We start from the raw sequence: 21,473 nt of genomic DNA on the forward strand, positions 1-21,473 counted from the left end.
CCGGGAGAGGGAAGCACACGTCTTCCAGTCCAGAGGTAAGAAAAGCCCGCCAGGTGTGGGGAAATGAGAGGAGGCTGGCATGCCAGTGTGCATGCAGCGGGAGGCGGGAGGCATGGCTCAGAAGGGCTTTGTTTGGATTTTAGCCCATATTTTTAAGGTCACCAAACATCCATTCATGTGTAGAGGACATACCAAAACAGTAAAAAACCATAAAGGAATACAGAGGTAGACAACGGGAGCGTGCGTGTTTTGTAAGTGTATCACTTTCCACACTTAGTGGTGCTTCAGGCAGGACATGGACCTGTAGGCACAGGTGGGGATGGAGAGACTCGTTAATTCCTGTTGTTGGTGTCACACAGTGTCTCCCTGTGGGATCTAGGATGCCGCTGATCTTAGTGGCTCCTGGTGCCGTTCGCACTTTGGTGAGTAGCTTCACACTTACAGGCAACGGTAAATGCTTACGCGGGGGACTCCTCAGGTCGGACGCGGAGTGCACACGCATGCGTGTGTATGTGTGTGCACATGTGAGCCTCTCTGCCCCAGTACCAACAAGGAGCACGAGAACAGGTGACAAATTCTGCGGCAGCTTCAGCTTCTCTTCCTCATAACTTTTGAATCCAGGGGCTTCCTCCCTCACGCAGCTGGTGGCCTGCGGTGCCAGGCTCCACGCTGGCACCTCAGCATGCCTGTTCCTTTTGCAGTTAAATGTCGGTGAGTGGGTGTGATGATAATCTCCATCCCAGCCCTACCTCTCAAGGTGAGCAGGCTGTAATAAATAACAACAGTTGGCCCCAATTATCCAGTGACCAGAGGAACAAAGGAAAGCATAGATTAAAAGTGGCAGATGGGGCACCTGGGTGGCTCATTCGGTTAAGCATCTGCCTTCAGCTCAGGTCATGATCCCAGGGTCCTGGGACTGAGTCCCACATCGGGCTGCCTGTCAGCGGGAAGCCTGCTTCTCCTTCTTCCTCTTCTGCTGCTCCCTGTGCTTGTGCTCCCTCTCTCTTGCTATTTCTCTCTCTCTCTGTCAAATAAATAAATAAATAAAATCTTAAAAAAAAAAGAGGTAGATAATTAGAAGTAATACCTTTTGAGTCATGGGGTGTAAGCAGACACACATGGCCACAGCTTTACGCCTGGTCTCTGCTCACCCCACTGACTTTTCCTGTTAGTTGTAAGGAAAGGTCTTCTTTGCTCACTACAGATAAGGGACTCATAAAAAAATCAAGATTATATTATTTATAGCTCATATTGCTAAATCTTCTTTGGGGTCATTGGACCTCTTCATGTTTGTACGACACTGGGCATGTTAGTGAAACTTTCTGTACCTTAGTTTCTTTATCTGTAAAATGGGGACAGTACTGTGTATCAATTCATGATAGATATCACCATAGCCTTGGTTCCTTGCATCCCAGGAGGGAAGGTGATTCCAATGCAGGAAGGAAACAAATCAGCCCTCAGACCACAGTGTTGTGCCTCTCTGGAGGGGAGAGGCAGAGGGAGACTGGGGTGGGGGTGGGGGAAGGAGTAAGAAAAGAAGGAATCTCGGTAAACCTCTTAGACTGTGACAATGAGGCCAAAGTGAGCTTTTATGAGAACCACATTTGAGCCCTGGAATAAAAAATAAGAGCAACATACTTTAAAAATTTATTTATGATTTTAAGCACATGAAAGGCATATCATGTACCCAGGGAGGGCATAATGGGGAACAGCTGGCTAACATGTGTCTCGCCATTTCTGAGGATGTTCATAATTCTCTGATGTCCAAGAATAACAGTAATAACAATGCTGCCTCTGAGAATATTAATGGTGATAAAGAGGGCCAGGGTGCCTTTCCTAGATCCTGCTGGACCCAGGAGAAGAGCCAGACTGCTGGGTTTGGTGGGGACTGACAGGGAGTCCCAGCCTGCATCCGTGGGCAATCATGGAACCCTTCCAAGGATCAAAGGTTGAAGGAAAGAGCCTGGATGGGGGAGTTAGGAAACCCGGTTTCAGGCCTGGTTCCACACTGATTCTGGCATTTCCTTGCCCCTCTGAGTCTCAGTTTTCCCATCTGTAAAATAGCAACGCTAACACTACTTGGCAGGCACACTTGCAGAGTTTTCGTGGAGCCCAATGAAATGGTGCTCGTGGAAGTGCTGGGCACTTCACAGAGCATTCTGTGTTGGAAGGGTCATCGCCCTCTTTGTGCTTCTCCAGCACTTGGCAGATCAACCACCGAGCTCAGCGCCTGGCATCTAGGAGATGCCTACAATGTTGAAACATAGAAACATCATGAGTGTTTCTTTTTCATTAAATGTTTAAAGCTGTAGAATGTCAGACTTGGACAATACTTTACAAGGCACTTAGTCCAGTTCTTTCTTTTATGATTTGTTAAGGGATCTGGAGCAGTGCACTGTCTATGGCCTAATTATCCCGCACTGCTGAATTGACCTGAGTACTCTATCCAGTGCCCTGTGGATGATGAGAGTTTCCATTCTGCCTGATGGGAAGAGTGCTATTTTCAATCCTTTTAAATGGTTCTTTCTCCAGTCTCAGCTAGTCCCCTTGTATCCATGTGGCCAAATACCCACAGGGGACCTTCTGCAGACCACTGGGGTTCCTTGGGAAGCTCTCGCCTCTGGGCTACTCTGTTCTGTGACCTCCAGTGGCCTTGTCCTCCCCAGACTTACAGCTCTGTCACCTCAGCCCGAGGGGTTCGATGGGCTCTACTTGTCTCCCCTTCCTGCCCCAAGGCCGAGAACCTTTCTTAAGGTAGTGAGCTGGAGCCGTCCCAGAAGCTGTCTCACTTGTTTCCTATTTCCCAGGAACTTTGTTGCCCGATGGCCATTATCCTAAAAACCATGGTCTTGGCCCACTGGGGCTGCTGTAATGAAATACCACAGATAGGGTGGCTTATAAATGAGGAATTTCTTTCTCACAGTCCTGGAGGCTGGAAGTCTGAGGCCAGGGTGCCAGGTGTGGTCAGGTGAGGGCCCACTTCTGGTTCATAGCCTGTCCTTCCTCGCTCTGTCTTCACATGGTGGAAGGGGCTCCACTCTTATGACCGAGTCACCTCCCAAAGGCCTCACCTTCTAATACCATCACATTGGGCATTGAGGATTTCAAAATATGAATTTGGGGGGAACCCAGACATTCAGGGGGGCCACAAACATTCAGACCACAGCAACCATTAATTCAAAGTGGCCAACTTTCCCAGAAGTTTTTCTGGGAAAATTAATGCTTAAGCCTAGAAGGTGAAGGAGAGGTAGGAGTTGTCCAGGTGAAAAGGAAGGGAAGAAGTTTCAGGAATAGGTATAGTGCATGCTCGGGCATGGAGGTAGGGAGCAGGTCCTTGGTCCTATAAGCTTAGTGTCCATGACATTGGGCCATGGGACCCACTTGTGTTTTATTGCAGATATGTGTCTGGTTCCATCCCCCATGAGTCCCTGAAGGCTAGGGAATCTCTTTCCAACATAAGTCAGTCAGACCTTTCAGCCTGGGCATGTTTGTGTGGGGTCTTGGTTAGGGCTGTGGAGCAGATATTACCTTGATGTTTCTGGTGAGACTCGCCTCCTATACCTGTTACATTTTTCCTGGAGGCCGATGATACTGCTTTCAGTGATCTGGAGTTCCCATCAAGAAGCAGTGAACATTTATCCTTGGCCTATGCCTCACCCCTCTAAAGACATACCATATATACCTACTCCTCTTAGGTGTTCTTCCACGTGTGCTCTACCAGAGCAGCCACCAAGGTGAGGGTCAAGAGCTTCGTGGAGGTTCTCAGCTAACCTTCTGCTAGAACAAAGCCCTGAGACAGCTGCTGGATGATTAATCTGTAGCAGTTGAATATAGGCATTCCTGACCTCTGCTGGGGCTGGGCTCCAAAATACATTTGTAGGTGGTGAGGACAGGAAGGGAGCCAGAGTCTTTGGGCTTCTGGCTTTATTCTCCAGTCTGGTTTATTTCTGTCAGGCCTATTACCTTATGGCTGTTCTATTCCCAGCTTGGGCTCCTTCTGCAGCAGCAACTGCCATCATCGATGCTGATTTCCCCCTGATTTATCATTCATTCATTGATTCATTCATTCAAAGATAGGCAGAAGTTTGTACAGTATCCTGCCTTCATGGAAATCATGGTTAAGTAGGGCAGCCACACATTAATCCAATAATCTCTTGAATAAATGTGGAATTATAATTGCAGTAAGTGCAGTAAAGGAGAGGAATTTGGGCCCATGAAATCCTGAGGGTGGGACTTGACCTTGTCTGGAAGTCAGAAGGGACTTGCCCTAGGAAGTGACGATTGAGGGAGGCATCAAGTGTGAACAGAGTTGGGGTGGGAGCAGGGTGGAGATGAAGAGCATTGAGTGCTCAGCATGTTGGGAAAACTGCAAGAGGGCCAACGGCTGCGTGCACTGAGCAGGGACTGTGGGGGCTGGGAAACATGGAGACTCTTACAGGGTCTGTAGGAAGACCTTTGTGTGAAGACATGGGCTGTGTTAAGAACTTTGCCCTTTATCGTTAGAACAATGTAAATGTTGAAGGCTTTTTTAACAGGAGGGTGGTATGATCAGATTCTTGCTTCAGAAACATCACTCTGGCTCCAATGTGGAGAGTGAATTAGAGGTGGATAAGAGTAAGGTTGCAAGGTAAAATATGGGATGCCTAGTTAAAATGAAATGTCAGATAAACAATGAATACAGTGAATAATTTTTTAGTCTAAATGTGGCCCAAATACTGCATGGGACTGTACTTACGCTAAAAAATGGTTCACTGTTTATCTGAAATTCAAGTTTAACTGGACATCTTAGAATTTTTATTTGGTAAATTTGGTAGCTCTAGGCAGAAGATGTGGGGAGACCAGTTATTGTAGTAGTTGAAGGCTTCCCAGACTAGGAGAGCAGAGGTGGACATGCAGAGAAGTGGACAAAGAAGAAGTACCATAGTGGGCCCAAGTCTGTCATTCCAAAGCATCTGGAAGACAGAGTCCATCAGCTTCCCTCCTGTTATGAATCTCCCATTTCCACGCAAATGCCATTGAAAGACACATGGTGATGGGTATAATGAGCACAGTGCAGTCTCAGTGTAGGGCGCGTGCCTGGTCAGCACCTGCCTTCAGAGGTGACCTGTGAGATGTGTGCTGGGAACGCATGAGTGGGTCGTCTTTCTGCCTTTCTGTCCCTTTAGGCCCAAGGATTCCCGAGGGGTGAACACTTTACATTTCAGTGACCAGTGTGCATGAAAGAGAGATTTGGCAGGACGGTCAAGAACTTAATGACAAGAGAGGCATTACTGTAAGTAGCACACTGTTTTTCCCCCATGATAACTCATGGTTTAGCAAATGAAGCAGTAGCATAGGGCAGTCAAGAACACAGACTTTGCCAGGAGCTTCCAGTGTTCCAGAGGTTACTAGCTGGTTTACACTCTCTGCGTGCTGCAAAGAAACCGGGCCATTTAAACCCCTCTTCAGTGCAGCTTAAACTTTTCTACCTTTTTGTTTGCCTAGAACGTCTTTTCCTGCATCTCTGCCAGTCTCATTCAAACTATTTATCAGGTAATGTTAATAGGAGTGTGATCAAACAAGATAAAGCATGTATAGAAAATAAAATAAATGCCCGTCACTAGGGAAATGACTAAACCAATTAGCATTCACGTCTGCTGTGCAGTATTACACATTCGTTAAGGTAGTTGTATGTGAACTGACCTAGAAAGATAATATATCTGTGATGTATTGCTAAGTGAAACAGGCAAATGGTCGGACAATGCGTGAAATATGATCATAGTTGTGTTTAGAAAGGAATGTGTATGGAAAGGGGGAGGAAACGTACTTCAAATTGTTAATAGAGATTTCCTCTGGAAAGGAGGGTGGGATTGTGTTGGGAGTAAAAGGGAAATGCTCACACTTTGTTAATACCCTTTTATGGTTTGGGTTTGTTTGTTTACTAGACTGGCATTAATTTTGTAGCTGAAATAAAATTAAAATGCATCAACATTTTGTTAGTGTAAATAAACCACGGTTATGTTTCAGCTGTTAGATTGGGGACGTTCTTCCCCTCCCCCAACTTACTGTTTTATTGGAGAACAAAACGGGAACAAAAGAAAGTTACCTTTCTGTAAAGCCCGACAGAAATGCTGCTCCCGGATGAAACATTTTTCTGATTTGTCAACTGGATGTCCTGTCCCCTTTTTTTGAACTCCTAAATGCTTTGTGTGACTTTTGTAGCATTTACCTTGATCTTGGATTTCATCCCTGTTTTACTGCCTCTCTAGATTTAAGCCATTGGAAGGATATCGTGGTAGTGAAGAAAATCGGCTCTCAAGCTAGAAGATCTGGCTGTTGCTCTTGTTCTGGTCTCCTTTTACAGCATGACAAGTTAGCCCACACTTAGTAGCTGAAAACACAGTCACTTTTTTATTTCTCATGCATTTTTGGTCAGGAACTTGAGCAGAGCTGGGCCGAGGGATTCTTCTGCTCCATGGGGTAGCGAGTTGGATCACTTAGTAGAATTTAGCTGGATAGGAGGGTCCAAGAAGATGTCCTTCCTAGGCCTAATGCATGGCTGGGGAGTTGAAAGGCTGGGCTCAGCCTAGGTCCTTTGTCTTTCTGATGACTCTTACCTCTGCATGGACTTCCTCCTAGAGGTGCCAGGCTTCCAGAGACCAATGCAGACCAAAGCAGGGCTGCCCATCTTCTGAAAGGATGCAGCTGGCGTAGTGTCCCTTCTGCTGTGCTGGCTAAGCAGTGACAGAACCCACTCAGATTGAAGGGGGTGGGAACAGCACAGCACTTCTTAAGAGGAAAATTTGTATGTAAAGTTTGTGGCCATCTTTGATCCATCACAGCTGTGGCATGAGAAGTACAACTTCCATGTCTCAGTGACTGCATCTGTAAACCAGGAAGACCAAGGGCTGCAGTGTCTGCAGAAGCACCCTATGCATTATAATGAGCTCTATGTACTAGAGATACCAATAATTATCTCAGTACTAACTCTATGCTTGATTTAAGGTAGGTGCTTGTTAGGTTTCATATGTTGAGGGCAGACTCATTTATCAGATATTTCCTAAGAGAAACACACAAAAGCAGGGGTGTGGGTGATGACGCAGGGGCATGACCTAGCTGTGGAGGTCAGACTTCAGTTTGGTTGACATGAGTTAGATCCATGCTGTCGCTCAGTTACTATCTGTGTGACCTTCCTTGACGCCATCATACCTTTCTGAGCCTTAATTTACTCATCATAGTGCGAGAGTAGTAGTATTCGCTTAGCTGGGTTGCTATGCGCATTGAAGGTAATTTGTGTAGAGCACTTAGTATGGCGACTCACATAGTAGGTCTTCTGTGTAATGATGTGTGTAATGTAGTCATGGAGCGAATTTGGCCTCCTCACTGGTTTCTCTGTCCTGGTTACCTCCGTTCACACCAATGACTGAGAGGGGGTCCAGTGCCCACACTCTTATGAAAAGCCATGGTGGGGAGGGGGTAGAAGGGCTCTGCTGGCTTCTGCCAGTCTCCTCCTCTTTCCAGAGTGTCCCCCGCTGGGGGTTCAGAACCCTGTGAGCTGTGTTTGTGAGTGAATCACTCTGGTCTCCGTTGGATGTGGCCTCCTTTTTAGGCCTGTGGTTTGCCTTCCCTAGATGTACGAGATCAAATCAGAAGGCACCATTGCAAAGAAGTTCAACGAACTTTTGCAGAAGCTGAGCTCGCCTCTGAAGCCCAGAGTTCCGGAGCACAGTAACAACAAGATGAAAAACCTCTCCTACCCGTTCTCCAGGGAGAAAATGTACCTGTAAGTATGGATGCTGTGGGGGTAGGGATGTGGGCAGGGAAGGGGAGGGAAATCAAACAGCACTCCATGCCCTGGACTCCCACAGTGAGTGCCCTAGTGCCTGGGAGATCGGGGAGGGGGCGTGCTCTCATGGCCAAGTGTTCCCTGGATCTGCTTCCTGAATCCCTTTCCCTAAGTGAGACTACCACAATGGTGACCCCATGTTTGTCCAGTGGCTTGTGGGGACACTTTCCATTTCACTCCTTTGGCATGATGGATGGCGAATCGTGGAGTATGCAGCCATAAACCTAGGGACTCTGTGAGAAAATGGTCGAATACCAGTTTCCCTTCTGTGGGGAAACCGTTCTGCCCAGTTCCTAGTCAACAGGGTTTCACCGTATTGTAATCAACCAGAGAGAAGGAGGGTAAAGCTTCGGGAGTTCTGTGTCCCCAGCTGCCTCCTCATGTACTTACCTCAGTTGCCAACAGTAAGTCCAAGTTGTTCCCTGTGCCTCTGACTGGCCAGCTGTAGTCCAGAGCTTTCCATGACCTCCCCTTTGGGTTTGATTAATTTGCTAGAGAAGCTCTCAGAATTCAGAAAACTGGGTTTGCTCACTAGATTCCTGATTTATTACAAAGGATACGAAGCAACAGCCAGGTGAAGAGATGCAGAAAGGGAGGTTCTGAAAGAAGGTGCTTGTGTCCTGTGGAGCTTGGGGCCCAACATGGTGGCACATGCAAGTGTTCTGGTTCCCCAGCCTGGAAGCTCTCCAGATCCTTTCCTTTCAGATTTTTTATTAAAGGATTTTATTTATTTACTTGAGAGAGAACAAGTGAGCAAGAGAGATAGAGAGGACAAGCAGAAGGAATGTCAGAGGGAGAGGGAGAAGCAGACTCCCTGCTGAGCAGGGAGCCTGATGCAGGAATCAATCCCAGGACACTGGGATCATGACTTGAGCCGAGGGGAGGTGCTTAACCTACTGAGACACCCAGGAGTCCCTCCTTTCAGGTTTTTACAGAGGCTTCTTGTTAAGTAGGCTTGATTGATTAAATCATGGGCCATTGGAGATGGATTCAACCTCCAGCCCCGTCCTCTTCCTAGAAATCAGGCATGGGACTGAAAGTTCCAACCTTCTAGTCACTGCTGGTTTCCCTGGTAACCAGCTGCTCCCCTCTCCATTTTAGGAGATTTCCAAAAGTCACCTCATTGACATAAGCCCAGCTGTGGGGGAAAGGGACTTGTTATGCATAACAAGACACCCATCTCACCTTTGTGGCTCTGACAGGAGCCACAAAAGATGCTCCCATTGCTCTTGTTGCTCAGGAAATTCCAAGGATTTGGGGAGCTGTGAGTCAGGGGCCCCGGATGAAGACCAAAAGATGTATTTATTATAAGTCACAATATCACCTCTCCTCATGAGGTGGCCATTCAGATAGAACTGTCTGTCTCTTAGAGAGAACCAAGACCTGGGGGCTGTTCGAGGTCAGACAGCATGAAGTGGCTTAACTGGGACTAGCATGTTGACGCCCTGGCCGGCTGGGGTTTGTTTTTTTTTTTTTGTGCTCTGTGCTTCTCCCATGCTTCCCCTTCCATGGGCCTGCCTTCATGCCCGCGGTGGCATCTGGGCTGCCCTCTCCCATGCATTTCCTGTTCTTTCAGTGCCTGGGCCCCTTTAAACCCAATTCCTAAACACCTCCATCTGGAAGAACCTTCTGTTCTTCCTACCCCAAAGATGCTCTCCATCCTCTGAGTTTTCCTAGCAGTGGTCTACTTACTACCATGTTCTTCTCTTCATCTGTTGCTAGGAGACACCCCTCAACCTGACTGGGCACCAGGGGTGGGGGCTGGGAGCATGATCTGGGCACCTGGGCGCCCAGTGCCTGGAGTACACTCAGCTCTAGGCAGGTGTTCCCTTTAGTGGAAGGTCATAATTTAGAGTTTAGAACTGACACATATCTTGCATAGTTAGGAGTTTGGTAGCTAATTGATTTGACAATGGTGACAACATTAAATGGAAGTTTGAAAAATAAAGAGTTACCATCCCAGCATGTGGAAACTACACTCTTTGGTGGTTGTTATATTTTTTACTATCTTTGTTTGTACATCGGAATCCTTTCTACATACTTTTATGTTTAAAACTTCTTGTAGTATAGTACTTTCCATCACAGTCTAAAATTTCCTATTTATGAATTTCCCCTAATTATAATTTTCAGTGACTGCATGATTGTCCATCCTATAGATCATAGAATTATATTTTATGTCCATAATCCTTACTATAAGTAACCTCATAATGAACATTTTTATGCATGGGACTTTTTTCTTCTATTGAACTTGTATTTCCTAGGATTCATTTCTATGATAAGCTCTCAGAATTCCTGGGGCAAGAATGATGAACACTATGCGTGAGCATGTGCAAGTATGTGTGTCTTATACATCTTGTTGTGCTGCCTTCCAAAGGTTTGCTCTGGGCCTGGGGTGACAGTGGTCTCAGGACCAGGGTCATGAAATGAGTCGACCTTCTGTTTTCTTGGTGTCTCCAGGTACAACGTCCAGGACAAGGACACCTTCTTTGATAATGCCACCCGTAGCCGCATTGTAAGTACACAGGTCAACCACGGGTGGCGGGCTGTGGAAGGGACGGGAAGGCTGAGTACCCAGTGTGGCTGGCATTCCCCTGCTCTCCCTGCTACCTTCCCTTGTCATTTGCTTGGGGTTGCCTAGCAACTGAGAGGCCTGTCCCAGAGCTTCCCAGTCTTCCTTGTGAAAGGCACAGCAGACAATTGCCCTCACCCATAGGTTGAGAGAAGTGCCTTCTCTTTAAGATTCTCCACCTAAGCCTGTCTTGGAATCACAAAAAGAGGAAATTTTACAGCTGGTGGGAACTTTCAGCTATCAGGTAATTCCCCACCCCTCTTGCTTTACAGCTGGGGAGACTGAGGCTCTAAGAAGCAATGGATTAAAAAAAAATTTATACCAATTATTGGTATCTGATTGAGGACCATTGCTGGGCTACCGTGTTTCTTTGCCTCTCAGAGGAGTCTTTTGCATTTATATCGTAGGGAATGCTGGAACTAGCTGGTTTGTCCAAGAATAAAATTAATCACCAGCCCATTCAGTGGAAAGGCAAGATTCATGCCTGTAGCTGTTCTTCTACCCTTTTTTTTTTTTTTTTTGGCCTTTTGAAATCAAGTTTTTGAATTCTGCAGGATGATTGCTTCTAATGAAAACCTGTGTATGGCCTGTGCCCTGGTGGCCCCTGTTCGAGCTGTGGCCTCTCTCCATTCACTGATCATTTATTCTCTCTCTGCCTAGAGAGCATTCAGCCTAAGGACAGAGGAGGAAAAGGGGGCCCGAAGAATGTTGCACACTTCTTCATGCCACAGTGGGAACCTGGCAGTGTGTTCCCATTGATTCCTAGGGAAGCACTTAAGTTTCCACAGAGGAGGAGTGAGGGTTCGATTTCTAGAAGGACTTCCAAGTCAGTAAGGTGATAAGGATTAAGAAAGGACAGGTGGTTAGAGGAAACTACGGAACATTTCCAAGGCACACTGAAAACATGACCTCGACTCTTTGCTTGTAGGTTAGGCAAGGAAACACCGCAGGTCCCTTCGGGTTGTGCTTTAGGAAGGTTTAAAATGGGCACATGATTTCTTTTATCATCCTATGGAAAAAGGCATAAACTTCCCATTTTTTTGGTTGATGCTATTATAAGCCATTTAAATCTCCCTGTGGCTTGGGTCTCATGTCTGCGGGGGAGTTATAGGGTGTTGTGGAGTTTACCAAATAATTACAGAGTACTTATAAAATAGTACAATGCCATATAAATGCTGTTCCTAATTATTATTGCTGTTGAATTACTGCACAGTATTACAAGTGAATTAAATATTCTGGGCCCCATACTGCTGGAAGTTATTTATTTCCCACTCCCTCTAGGTCTGTGGCTAGAAGATGGGAGTGTGAATGATGATGGAGGAACACACTTCTCTCATTCAGCTCTCGTTCTAGAAGCTTCTCCCTTTCTCTAGTCCACCCCACATGGTTAAGAAGGGGGAGAAAAGACCCTTCGACTTTTGTCTTGGGGTCTACTCTGCCCTGGACTTCTGTCTGAGGACTGAAGGATGATTATAAATGTCATCCCAAGCCCCTTCCCAGTGGGTTCCTAAGCACCCCAGCCATTTGTCCCAGAGCAGACTGCCTTGCTTGGCACCTCGTCATAGCCTGGCTCAGGCTTGGGACCCATTGGAGTGCACCACTGGGCCAACAGGTTTACCTGTGTCCCAGTTGCCTCTGCAGGGAGGACTCAGCAGCCCTCCCTCCCAGGTGACAGACAGTCCCCTGCAAACCCCATGTTCAGGGCTTTGTTCAGCTGGTTTAGGCATGCCATAGCCATTGAGCTGGTGGCCTGCCCTGTGCCCCAGAAGTGCTCTGAGCCGTGGAGTCTTGAGGAAGTGTCTGACTGGGGAGATGAGATAAAGACTCGGAGAAAAACCAGAGAAATAATAGTAACAATGTGCAAGATTAGGTGGTCCTTTTTTAGTTTACAAAGTAGCTTCAAGGTTTCTTGAAGCAGCTCTGTGAGTCAGCTCCATTACAGAGAAGGTCATGGACCGTCAGGGTCCACAGACAGCTCGCTCAGGACTAGAAGCCAGCGCTGGAACTGGATTCGGTGGCCTCCTTGTCCTGTGCTTTCCCCAGCGTGGCAGGAATCAGGGCTGGTGGAGAAGACCGTCTCTTCTTCCCCTTCCCGACAGTCTGGCCCAGGCACTTCCTCCCTGGCCCTCCAGAGGCATGTGGGTCTGGGCTCCCTGCTGTGTTTTCTTTACCTCCTGTAACTGCAGTCAATTTATAGCCTTTCTTTATTTTTTCAGGGTGGGGCGAAGTGGGGAGTGTGTGTGAAGGGCTTAGATTCTTTGTTTCCTCAAAGCACTCAAGTCTGAATGGGTTTGACAGGCCAGGCACGAGCTTGGCACATGCTTGGCTTCCCCCTCCCTGGAAGTGGGTCCAGCTGCCTGGTCCATCATCCAACCTCGTGTGGTGACACGCATGGTCATGGCGCTCACAGCCCTGCTGTTGTCCGTCTTAGGTGCACGAGATCCTAAAGCGCACAGCCTGTTCTCGAGCCAACAACACGATGGGTAAGGACCCCCTCCCCTCCCCTGCCCCTGGGGTGGTGGTGGTGATGGGCTGCCCAGGGGGCCAGAGCTGTCCTTTCAGTGGCTCCCTGTGGGGGGCGGTGTTGGGCAGCAAAGAACAAAACAAACAACCGGCCCCCACAGAGGAGGGGAGGCTGCTTCACTCAGGGCCAGAAGTCCTGCTTGCTCTCCCGGAGCAGCAGTGCCTCATTTCTGGGGGGGCACGGTTCTCCTCAGGTTGTGGTAACTACTCTCAGACCTTTATCCCTGTCTCCACAGTCTCTGAAAGTTTTTCATACTCACCCAAACATGGCAGGTGTTACTTACTTATTTCGTTTTTAAGAATCGAGGCAGGTGTGCCTAGGCTCAGTCAGTTAAGCATCTGCCTACGGCTCTGGTCATGATCCCAGGGTCCTGGGATCAAGTCCCCTGGGAGCCTGCTTCTCCCTCTCCCTCTGTCTGCCACTCCCCCTGGTTGTGCCCCTCCCCTCTCTGTGATATAAATAAATTAAAAAAAAAAATAAGGCATCTCAGAGGCCAGTTAGTGCAGCCTCCTCCTTTATGTGTGAAAGAAGTGGCCTCCCACAGGGTGAATGACTTGTCCAAGGCCACACGTTAGTTGGAATGTGTGGCTCCTGAGTTCAGCATTCTGGTCACCAGAATGTGGCTGTTTCTGTTCCCTTGGTGGTTTGTTTTTGAAATTTGAGGATATTAGTCTTTGCAGTAGGAATGTCAGCATTTGGGGGCCCAGAGGGCAGGCCGACTGATGTTGGCGGGCTTTGCAGAAGACACGCATAATGGCCGAGGTAAACATGGGAGCTTTTAAGCACAAGCACGTGGCTTTTCCACAGGAATCACTCTGCAGGCCGAGCGCTTTCTAACGGTGTTACCATCACTCAGAATGGCTTTTGAAACCTTTGAGAGAAAGTCCTTCAGAATACATTCTGGGGTGCCAAATCTTTGGCTCTTGAGGCAGCTTTGAGTTACAGAGTCCAAAAGTCATTGAGAGGCAAGTCTAGTGAATTATGTAGTCACTCAAGCCAAAGAATAATAACACCACAAATGATAATAATGGCTAATATTGGAGAGTTTGAGTGGGGGGACTCATAAGATGCCTCACTACCAACAGATGGTACTGAAGAAGGAACGATAATGGGTTTTATGTAGAGACAGGACTTTTAGTGTAGCACAGAACTTCTCAAGGGGGTGCTATATGTATGACTGTTTGCTTTGACGTATTCATCTTGCTACTGAATTACAGGTAACACTCCAATTTTTAAAAGTCAGGTCTTCTGTGTGATGTTATTTGTCTGGACCATGGTGCTGATGAGGCCAGGACATGAATGAGGGAGGTAACTAATTAGCCCAGCTCGATTCCATGGAACAGAGTGGAGCCCTTCCTCGGAGCAGCCATTTGTTCTTGGTCACAAGGACAACCAGAGGAATCAAGAGATCTTAGAGTATATTTTGTATTTTCTCATGGCTTCTATAAGAATTCTTGAATTTGTCTCACTTCTTGACCAGTTCACTCCTCAGTTCCATTAATCTGCCTTTTATCCTGCATACCAACCCCAACTGGACCAAATCTGCTCCCTCAGATATCATATGTGACCTCCTACTTCCCACAGTTCATGGCCTTTTCCTTAGTCTTCATCTTTCTTAGCCTTTTACATCTTTCCAAACCTTCTGTACCATCCCCCGTCTTCTGAGAGTTCATATCCAGGAAGGTGCTACTGCTGTGCTAATCTGCTACCGTTAAGTTTCTGCCTCCTGGACCACACTTTCTTTGGTTCTTCTTCCTTCTTCTAGATTCTTCCTTCTTCTAGATTTTAGATGTTTTCTTCTCCATATTCCCATGGCCTCCTTACTTTCTGTCTATACAGATGACTAGCAACCATGTATTTCCCTTTTCTTTTAATTAAGATTTATATATTTATTTGAAAGAGAGAGCATGAGAGAAAGTGCACTTGGTGGGGAGGGGGGAAGGAAGGGAGAGAATCTCAGTCAGACTCTGCTGAGCACAGAGCATCCTGCGGGATAGATCCCGTGGCCCTGAGATCACGACTGGAGCTGAAAATAAGAGTCAAACTCTTAACTGACTGAGCCATCCAGGCACCTCTGGCAACCATGTATTTCTATTTTGCCCTTTTCTTACCAGTTCCAGCCCAACATTTCCAGCTGCCAGATGGATATCTCCACTGAGATGTTCAACAGAACCTTAAAATCAATATAACAAATGTAACAAATGTTCATTTCTATTGGATTCCCTCTCTCTCCCATTTCTCTTCCCATTGACCTGACCACCACCATCTTCTCTGTTTATACTCACACAGTTCCCTTCACCTGAATGTCCTTCCTCCATCTCCCCCATGTCCCTCCCCAGACCAGACATGGCTGTCTCACAGGTTCTCCCAATGCCCTCTCCTTGGCACTCCCACCAAACTCATTGTCTTTCTTGCTAATTGCTATGTGCATGGCTTAGACTCCCAAAACAGTCCTTGAGGTGTGTCTGGATCATCTTCGATGCCCCAGTGCAGCTAGTGTCTGCCTTGCACATTCTACTCTGTCAGTTTAGTAAGTTGATTAAACATGCCTTGCTGGTAATTGTGTCCGTGGACAAATGGCTCAACTTTTCTGCAACTCAGTTTCCTTTGATGTCAAGTGAGGATAATAACACTATCTTGCAGAGTTTTTGAGAAGATTAAGTACAGAACTGTTTTTTTTTTTTTATAAACTGGAAAATCCTGAAAAACTGAAGTTTATTTTGAGACAGTCTCTGGGCTGTTGGAAGGCCATTAGGGACCCTCTGCTTTAACACTGAAAGTTTTGTGTTTTTTTTTTCCTTTGAAGATCTGAGTTTTTTGTTGATGTCTCAAATCAAACATCTTAAGGATTTTGTTGCTGTTGAGTAGCTTTCCAAAATTTTTTCCTTTTTTGACATCCAGAAAATATTTATTGAGCATCTTCTAGGTATCAAATGATATTATAGAAATGGAGAGATGCTAAGATGAATTTGACCTAATTTCTAGCCTTGAGGGGCTCTTAGTCTTGCCATGCAGACAGACATGTAAATAAATAATTATGAGATAATCTGCTAGGTACAACTATGGAGACATGTCCAGAGTGCAGAGGGAACACAGAAGTGGAAGCAATTACTTCTGTGCTTATGTCTGAGTATCAAGATAAATGATCTAATATTCACTTTGTAGCTCAGGGGAAAGTTGGGATGTCAGTAATTCTACAAATGGGGACAGAGAGGATTTGTCCAGGGTCACATACTGAATCACTATCAGAGTTGGGTCTACAGCTTGGGTTTCTTTGCTCCAAATCCCATTTCCATTCCCTTTGCGATGCTGTGAACCAGGGGTGGAATTAGGTTGAGTCTTTAAAATCTGTTACTATAGAAGCAATAGTTATCCGGCCACCAATTTATAGGTGCTTGAATTAGAAGGGAGAGCCTGCCTTTTGTGGACATATATTGAACCTGAGAGCCTAAACACCAAGGTAGGATCTTGGCAGGGACCTTGGCAGAGAAAGAGAAGTGAGTTCAAGTTCTATATCCATTTAATTCAGTTAGGTTTTAGTAGGCTCTGGGGTGTCCATTAGCCTCAGTTTTCCTTCATTTTACTCATCATTTTATAAGTACAGGAAAACTGAGGCTAACACATCATAAAGCCTCTTCCTTAGTGCCATTCTAATGTAAGTTAAACCTGAAGTATGCAACTCACTGTACAATACATTTTAAAATTCCCTTGTTGATTTCTGTGCTTTATGCATGGGAACGATGTAAACAAGTGATGAATAATTTTTTTTTCTCTAGATTCTCAGAATTATCTGACAACAGACTCGATATCTCATGCAGATCCTCTGAAAGAACCTCAACCCCAATGTAAACAAAAAAATACAGATTTCCTATTGGGGGGACAACCCAGCTCCCATCCATGTACCCTAAACTTCAGTGAACTCTGGTTCTTCATTTCGCAAACCAGAAACAATAACAGAGTATTGTTGGGTTGATCTTGTGAACATGTCTGAAATGGGTACAGTTTGACTGTTACAGCCATTAACCTACTCTACGTCAACTGCATTTTATTTTTTACTTAAATTTACTATCCCAGCCACTAAGAGGTCTTCTTAGCCCCAGTTCTGTCCCTTTTTAACCCATGCCATAACATACAGCCTGTATGAGCTTTTTAAAATGCAAATCTGATCATTTCACTGGTCTGCTTGAAATGGTAAAATAGATCCACATTTCACTTAGATAAAATCCAAACCCTTTAATAGTTACGTATTGTTATGGATTTGATGTCTGTACCCCTCCCCCCCCAACAGATCCATTCACTGAAGCCCTAAATCCCACTGATAGTGTGTTAGTTCAACAGTAGCTGCCAGTGGGTTTGTAACCATTGCTGGGTTTGTAACAAGGGACATATGACTGAAATTCTCTGATTCCCAGTGGAAGAGAGCCCTGAGGCTGATTTTTAAGTTGTTTGTCTTCTGTCTAGGAAAGTCAAGCTCCCCCTAAAATCTTTGGCCAATGTACCATCTTACTTAGAAGATCAGAAAAACTAAGGAATGTAATGACACACAGAGGCCTCAAGATAACATGGCCCTTTGAGCCATGGGGTAAATTTTGATTTTATTGCTCTTCTCTCTGTTTTTATAGAGAAACACAAATGGCTAGAATTGAGTTGGATTCTCCAGAGGATTGTTGCCTCATAAAAAAGAAGAGAAAAAGGGAGAACAGTGCTTGGCATTGTTTTCTAAGGTATTTTTGTTGATTCTTTAGCCCGGGAATTACCTTTAATATGGTCATTATAGCGGCCAGATTACAAAGCTTTATTCCCTTTGCCAGTGTACCAAGTTAGGAAGGGAATTAGAAGATAGTGAAAATAAACAAAGATTAGAATCAAAGATGGAAAGTATACGAAAGATAATGATAATTTGGAAATACTTCCATTTATTCAGTATTATCACTTTTTTTTTTCATTGTGGAAACTACATATATCTGAGTGCCTACTTTTGCGAAGCATGAAGCTGTATACAAGTCGCATGTGTGGAATCATTTATATTCCCGTCTTGTTCCACAAAATTTCTGAGGTGGCTTACAAGAAAAACAATAAAACAGCATAATATAAATAAGAAATAAGAACCAGGAAAAACACAAATTAAAATAGAATGCCAAAACTAGGGGAAAAAAAATAGAATACAGATATTCAAACCATAAGTCCCTGTAGTTCCTGCAGTTGGGCTGCAGATTTGACCTTGAACCAAAGTGAAAGGGGAATATGGGTTAGTGGTTTAGTTTTTGAGGTCCTCAGCGACGTCTTTTTATACAGAAAATTTTCTGAAATCTCTCGTACTATTCTCTGCTTTCTTATATAGGATAGATCAAGGTACCTTCTCTGTATAGATGCATATGTAACCTTTTTTTTGGATGATTCAGGATCATCATTAAGAATACAAGTTTTTAAATGTTTCCTTAATAATCATCCAAGTATTGTTAGGGTTGTTTGCTCTGCACTCTCTGATATCTTGAATTTCTGACTCTGGTAACCTCTGTCTCTGAATTCTGCTCTTTCTGTTTTGCTTTTGCTGTCAGGGAGACAGAAGAACAAACTTGCGAGAATCTGGGGTAAAGAGAGAGAGAGAGAGCAAATGCACTGAGGGAGGGTCTGCGGGATTCTGCTGTGGTGAGGGTCCGCAACATTAGGGAATGGGTTTTTTGAGATCTACGTACTTTTTCTTTCTTCTGAGCTTTCTGTGGTGAGAACTGAGATAAGCAGATAAGAGATCTCTGAACACATAAGGTATTACTATAACCAGAACTATAAGGACCCATTGCACAAGTACACTTCTACACTCACTTCTTGTGTGATCCTTGAAACCACCACACAGAGCAGGGTCAGCAGAGGTTAGCCAATTTCAGGGCGGAGAGATGAACAGGCTGCGTAAGATCAGAAATTTAGAGCCAGATTTAAACCCCAGATATCCTGGCTCTTTAATTAATAAAATAAATTAATAAATGGATGAGGCTTTCAGGGAAAGATTTCCCAGAGAGGTGGAAGCTGAGGTCTTCCTGGTATAACATCCATTCATTTATTCAGTGGGTATTTACTGAGCACCTACTATGTGTCCTTCTTGTTCTAGAACTAAGGGATATAGTAGTGAATCAGCCAGACACAACACACAGCAATCCCTGCTCTTGTGGGGCTACATTAGCATTTGAGAAGAGGTAATAAGGTGCTACGTGGCTGTGCGGTCAGAGAGACACATACAAGGAGAGCAAATAAGACAGAAGACATGATGGGAGCCGCTCCAGAGAATCACGGTCCCAAAGGGAACAAATGACATGATCAAAGTAGGATAATTTAAGGTGGGAATATTGAGACACCATTTCCAAAGGTGGGGACAGGGAGTTGGGAATGCCTGGAATGAGCAACAGTAAAGCTCTTCCTAGCTGTAGATCCATGAGGCGAGAGAGAGGTCACTGGAACATGGATGGACAGAGCAGAGTAGAGGAGACCCATAGAAAGAAGCTGTTCAAGGAGGAGGTCAGAGGGTCCCATCTCCCTCTGACCTGCCAAACCCAGTAGAAAGCCAGAGAGCAAGGGAGCCCATTCATGTCAGATAGAGAAGGGGAGAGAGTGTATCTAGAAGGGGCCAAAAGAAGATAGGCACACACCCGACAAGGCTGAGAAGCAGGTGGCATTTCAGCTCCGGGATGAACAAATTGAGAACTGTAGGTCAAATCACAGCCCCTCTCTGGGCCCATTTCTTTCTTCTCTTATAACATAAAAAAGGACCCCTCAGTGTGCTCGAAGCTTCTAATTCCAGCTCCAGCATTTCATAAATTTGGATTCAAAGGAGCAACATAGTCTCCTTTCCATAAGAACCAGCTAGGCGGAGAGAAGGGACTGGATTTCCTATAAATTCACGGCGAGCAGGTCCCCGGGCTATAGACAGGACTTGAATTGCACAATGTTTGTGGACCTCAAAGAACATGGGAGTAGACAGTGGAAGGGAAGGTGAGGATTCAGGACTGCTGGCCAGGGTGATTGGGAGCAAAGATGCACTCCTACCTCGCTCCTTCTCCCGTGGCCATGGGTGACATGGCTCAGGTGTGGTGTGCTCCGTGGGTATCTGAGTCCCCTGGTGCATCTCTGAAAGCCCCGGCTCCCCGAGCCCCACACTGTACGTGCTGGATCAGAATCTGCAGGGGCGGGGCACCAGGGGCTACAGTTTTAACAGGCTATCCAGAGGACTCTTAGGAACTTTAAAGTTAGATAAAGCTGATTATGGGCAGGCAGCCTCCGCCCTCTTGGCCTACTGACATCTGGGAATGGAAAGAATGGTGCAGCGTGCTCTGTCCTCTGGGGATTTGGCCATTGGTTTTCTGAAGTATCCAAAGATAACCAAGGTGTCTCTGTGAAGAGCTTGATTGTTGTTAGTACTTTGCTAACATTTGTCATGTGGGCATTTAGTTCATTTAGTTCAGTCTCTTTTTGTCCTAGCCAGCTGTAGGGCCCCTTAGACTCTCTTTCTCCTCCCCCCACCACTTTGGTGGAAGGATGTGCAGGAGGGTAAAAACAAGCATAAGAAGGCAAAGAAAGGGTTACTGACCATCAAAAAGTCTGGGTGTATTGGCATTGGCTGATGGTCTAACTTGTAATTGGGAGGATTTCTTCTGTAACCCAACCTTTCCCTCTTATTTACCCCGGAAGGGAGGGATTACAAACTAAGGCACATACGGTGTTCAGAGACCAGATATATCTGTGAGTTTGGGTTCTGCATGGTGGTGGTAGTATGTGAGCAGTCTTGGCCCAGTGAAACTTGGCCTGCCCCCATGATGCCTCCTTAGTCAATGTAATCTAAGATCAACTCTCAGGGTCCTGCACAGTCACCTTATCGTGGGATGCCTTTCTAAAAATGGAATTGTAATTAACTTGCAGTGTTATATTAGTTTCGGGTGTCCAACATCATGATTCAATGATTCTGTACATTGTCCAGTGCCCACCATGATGAGTATATACAACAGTATTGCAGTATCATTGCCTATAAGCCTTTAAAGTGCACTTCACTGTGGAGAGAAAGCCAAGCCCCCTTGACCACGTCAGAGGGAAAGAGATACCTTCTCTACTTTCGTACGGAAGTTATTGCTTCGTCTTCATGGACAGAAAATTACAGATTGATGGAACTACATTTTCATAGACACTTCGGTGTCAGAGCATTTCAACAAATGTACGCTTCGGGCATCTCTCCTCCCCACTCAGGAGACGATAGCTTAATTATTTTGACCGAAGCCAGACCGTGTTGTATGTTGTAAACATCTGGTTTATCATTCATCCAACTGAACTGGTTTATATTTTGTTAGAAGAAAAGGCTCGGGATTAAAGGCATTTAAGTAATTAAGCACACGTCAAGACAATTTGGTGATGGGTAAATATAGTCTCTGTTAAATGCACTGTCTGGGACCTCTGGTTTAGATTTACGTCCGGCTGGAGCACGGGATGAAAGCAGAATGCCGGGCGGACTGGGCCCTGTTCTGGGGGGGAATCAAAACCAAATGGGTTTTCAAGAGTTCACCACTCCTCTAAGT

General features: G+C 45.6%; 1 protein-coding gene across 1 annotated transcript in view; it reads left to right on the forward strand.

The window, feature by feature from the left end:
- ANO2 (anoctamin 2) overlaps positions 1-21,473 on the forward strand; it is a 357,148-nt gene that overhangs the window by 112,846 nt on the left and 222,829 nt on the right. The window contains exons 5-7 of the mRNA XM_032874339.1: positions 7,611-7,762; positions 10,283-10,337; positions 12,826-12,877. Coding sequence (XP_032730230.1) covers positions 7,611-7,762; positions 10,283-10,337; positions 12,826-12,877 — 259 coding nt within the window. The remainder of the gene's footprint in view (positions 1-7,610; positions 7,763-10,282; positions 10,338-12,825; positions 12,878-21,473) is intronic.

Source organism: Lontra canadensis, unplaced genomic scaffold (assembly GCF_010015895.1).
Source record: "Lontra canadensis isolate GAN:19392208 unplaced genomic scaffold, GSC_riverotter_1.0 scaffold53, whole genome shotgun sequence".
In the NCBI taxonomy this organism is placed as follows: domain Eukaryota; kingdom Metazoa; phylum Chordata; class Mammalia; order Carnivora; family Mustelidae; genus Lontra; species Lontra canadensis.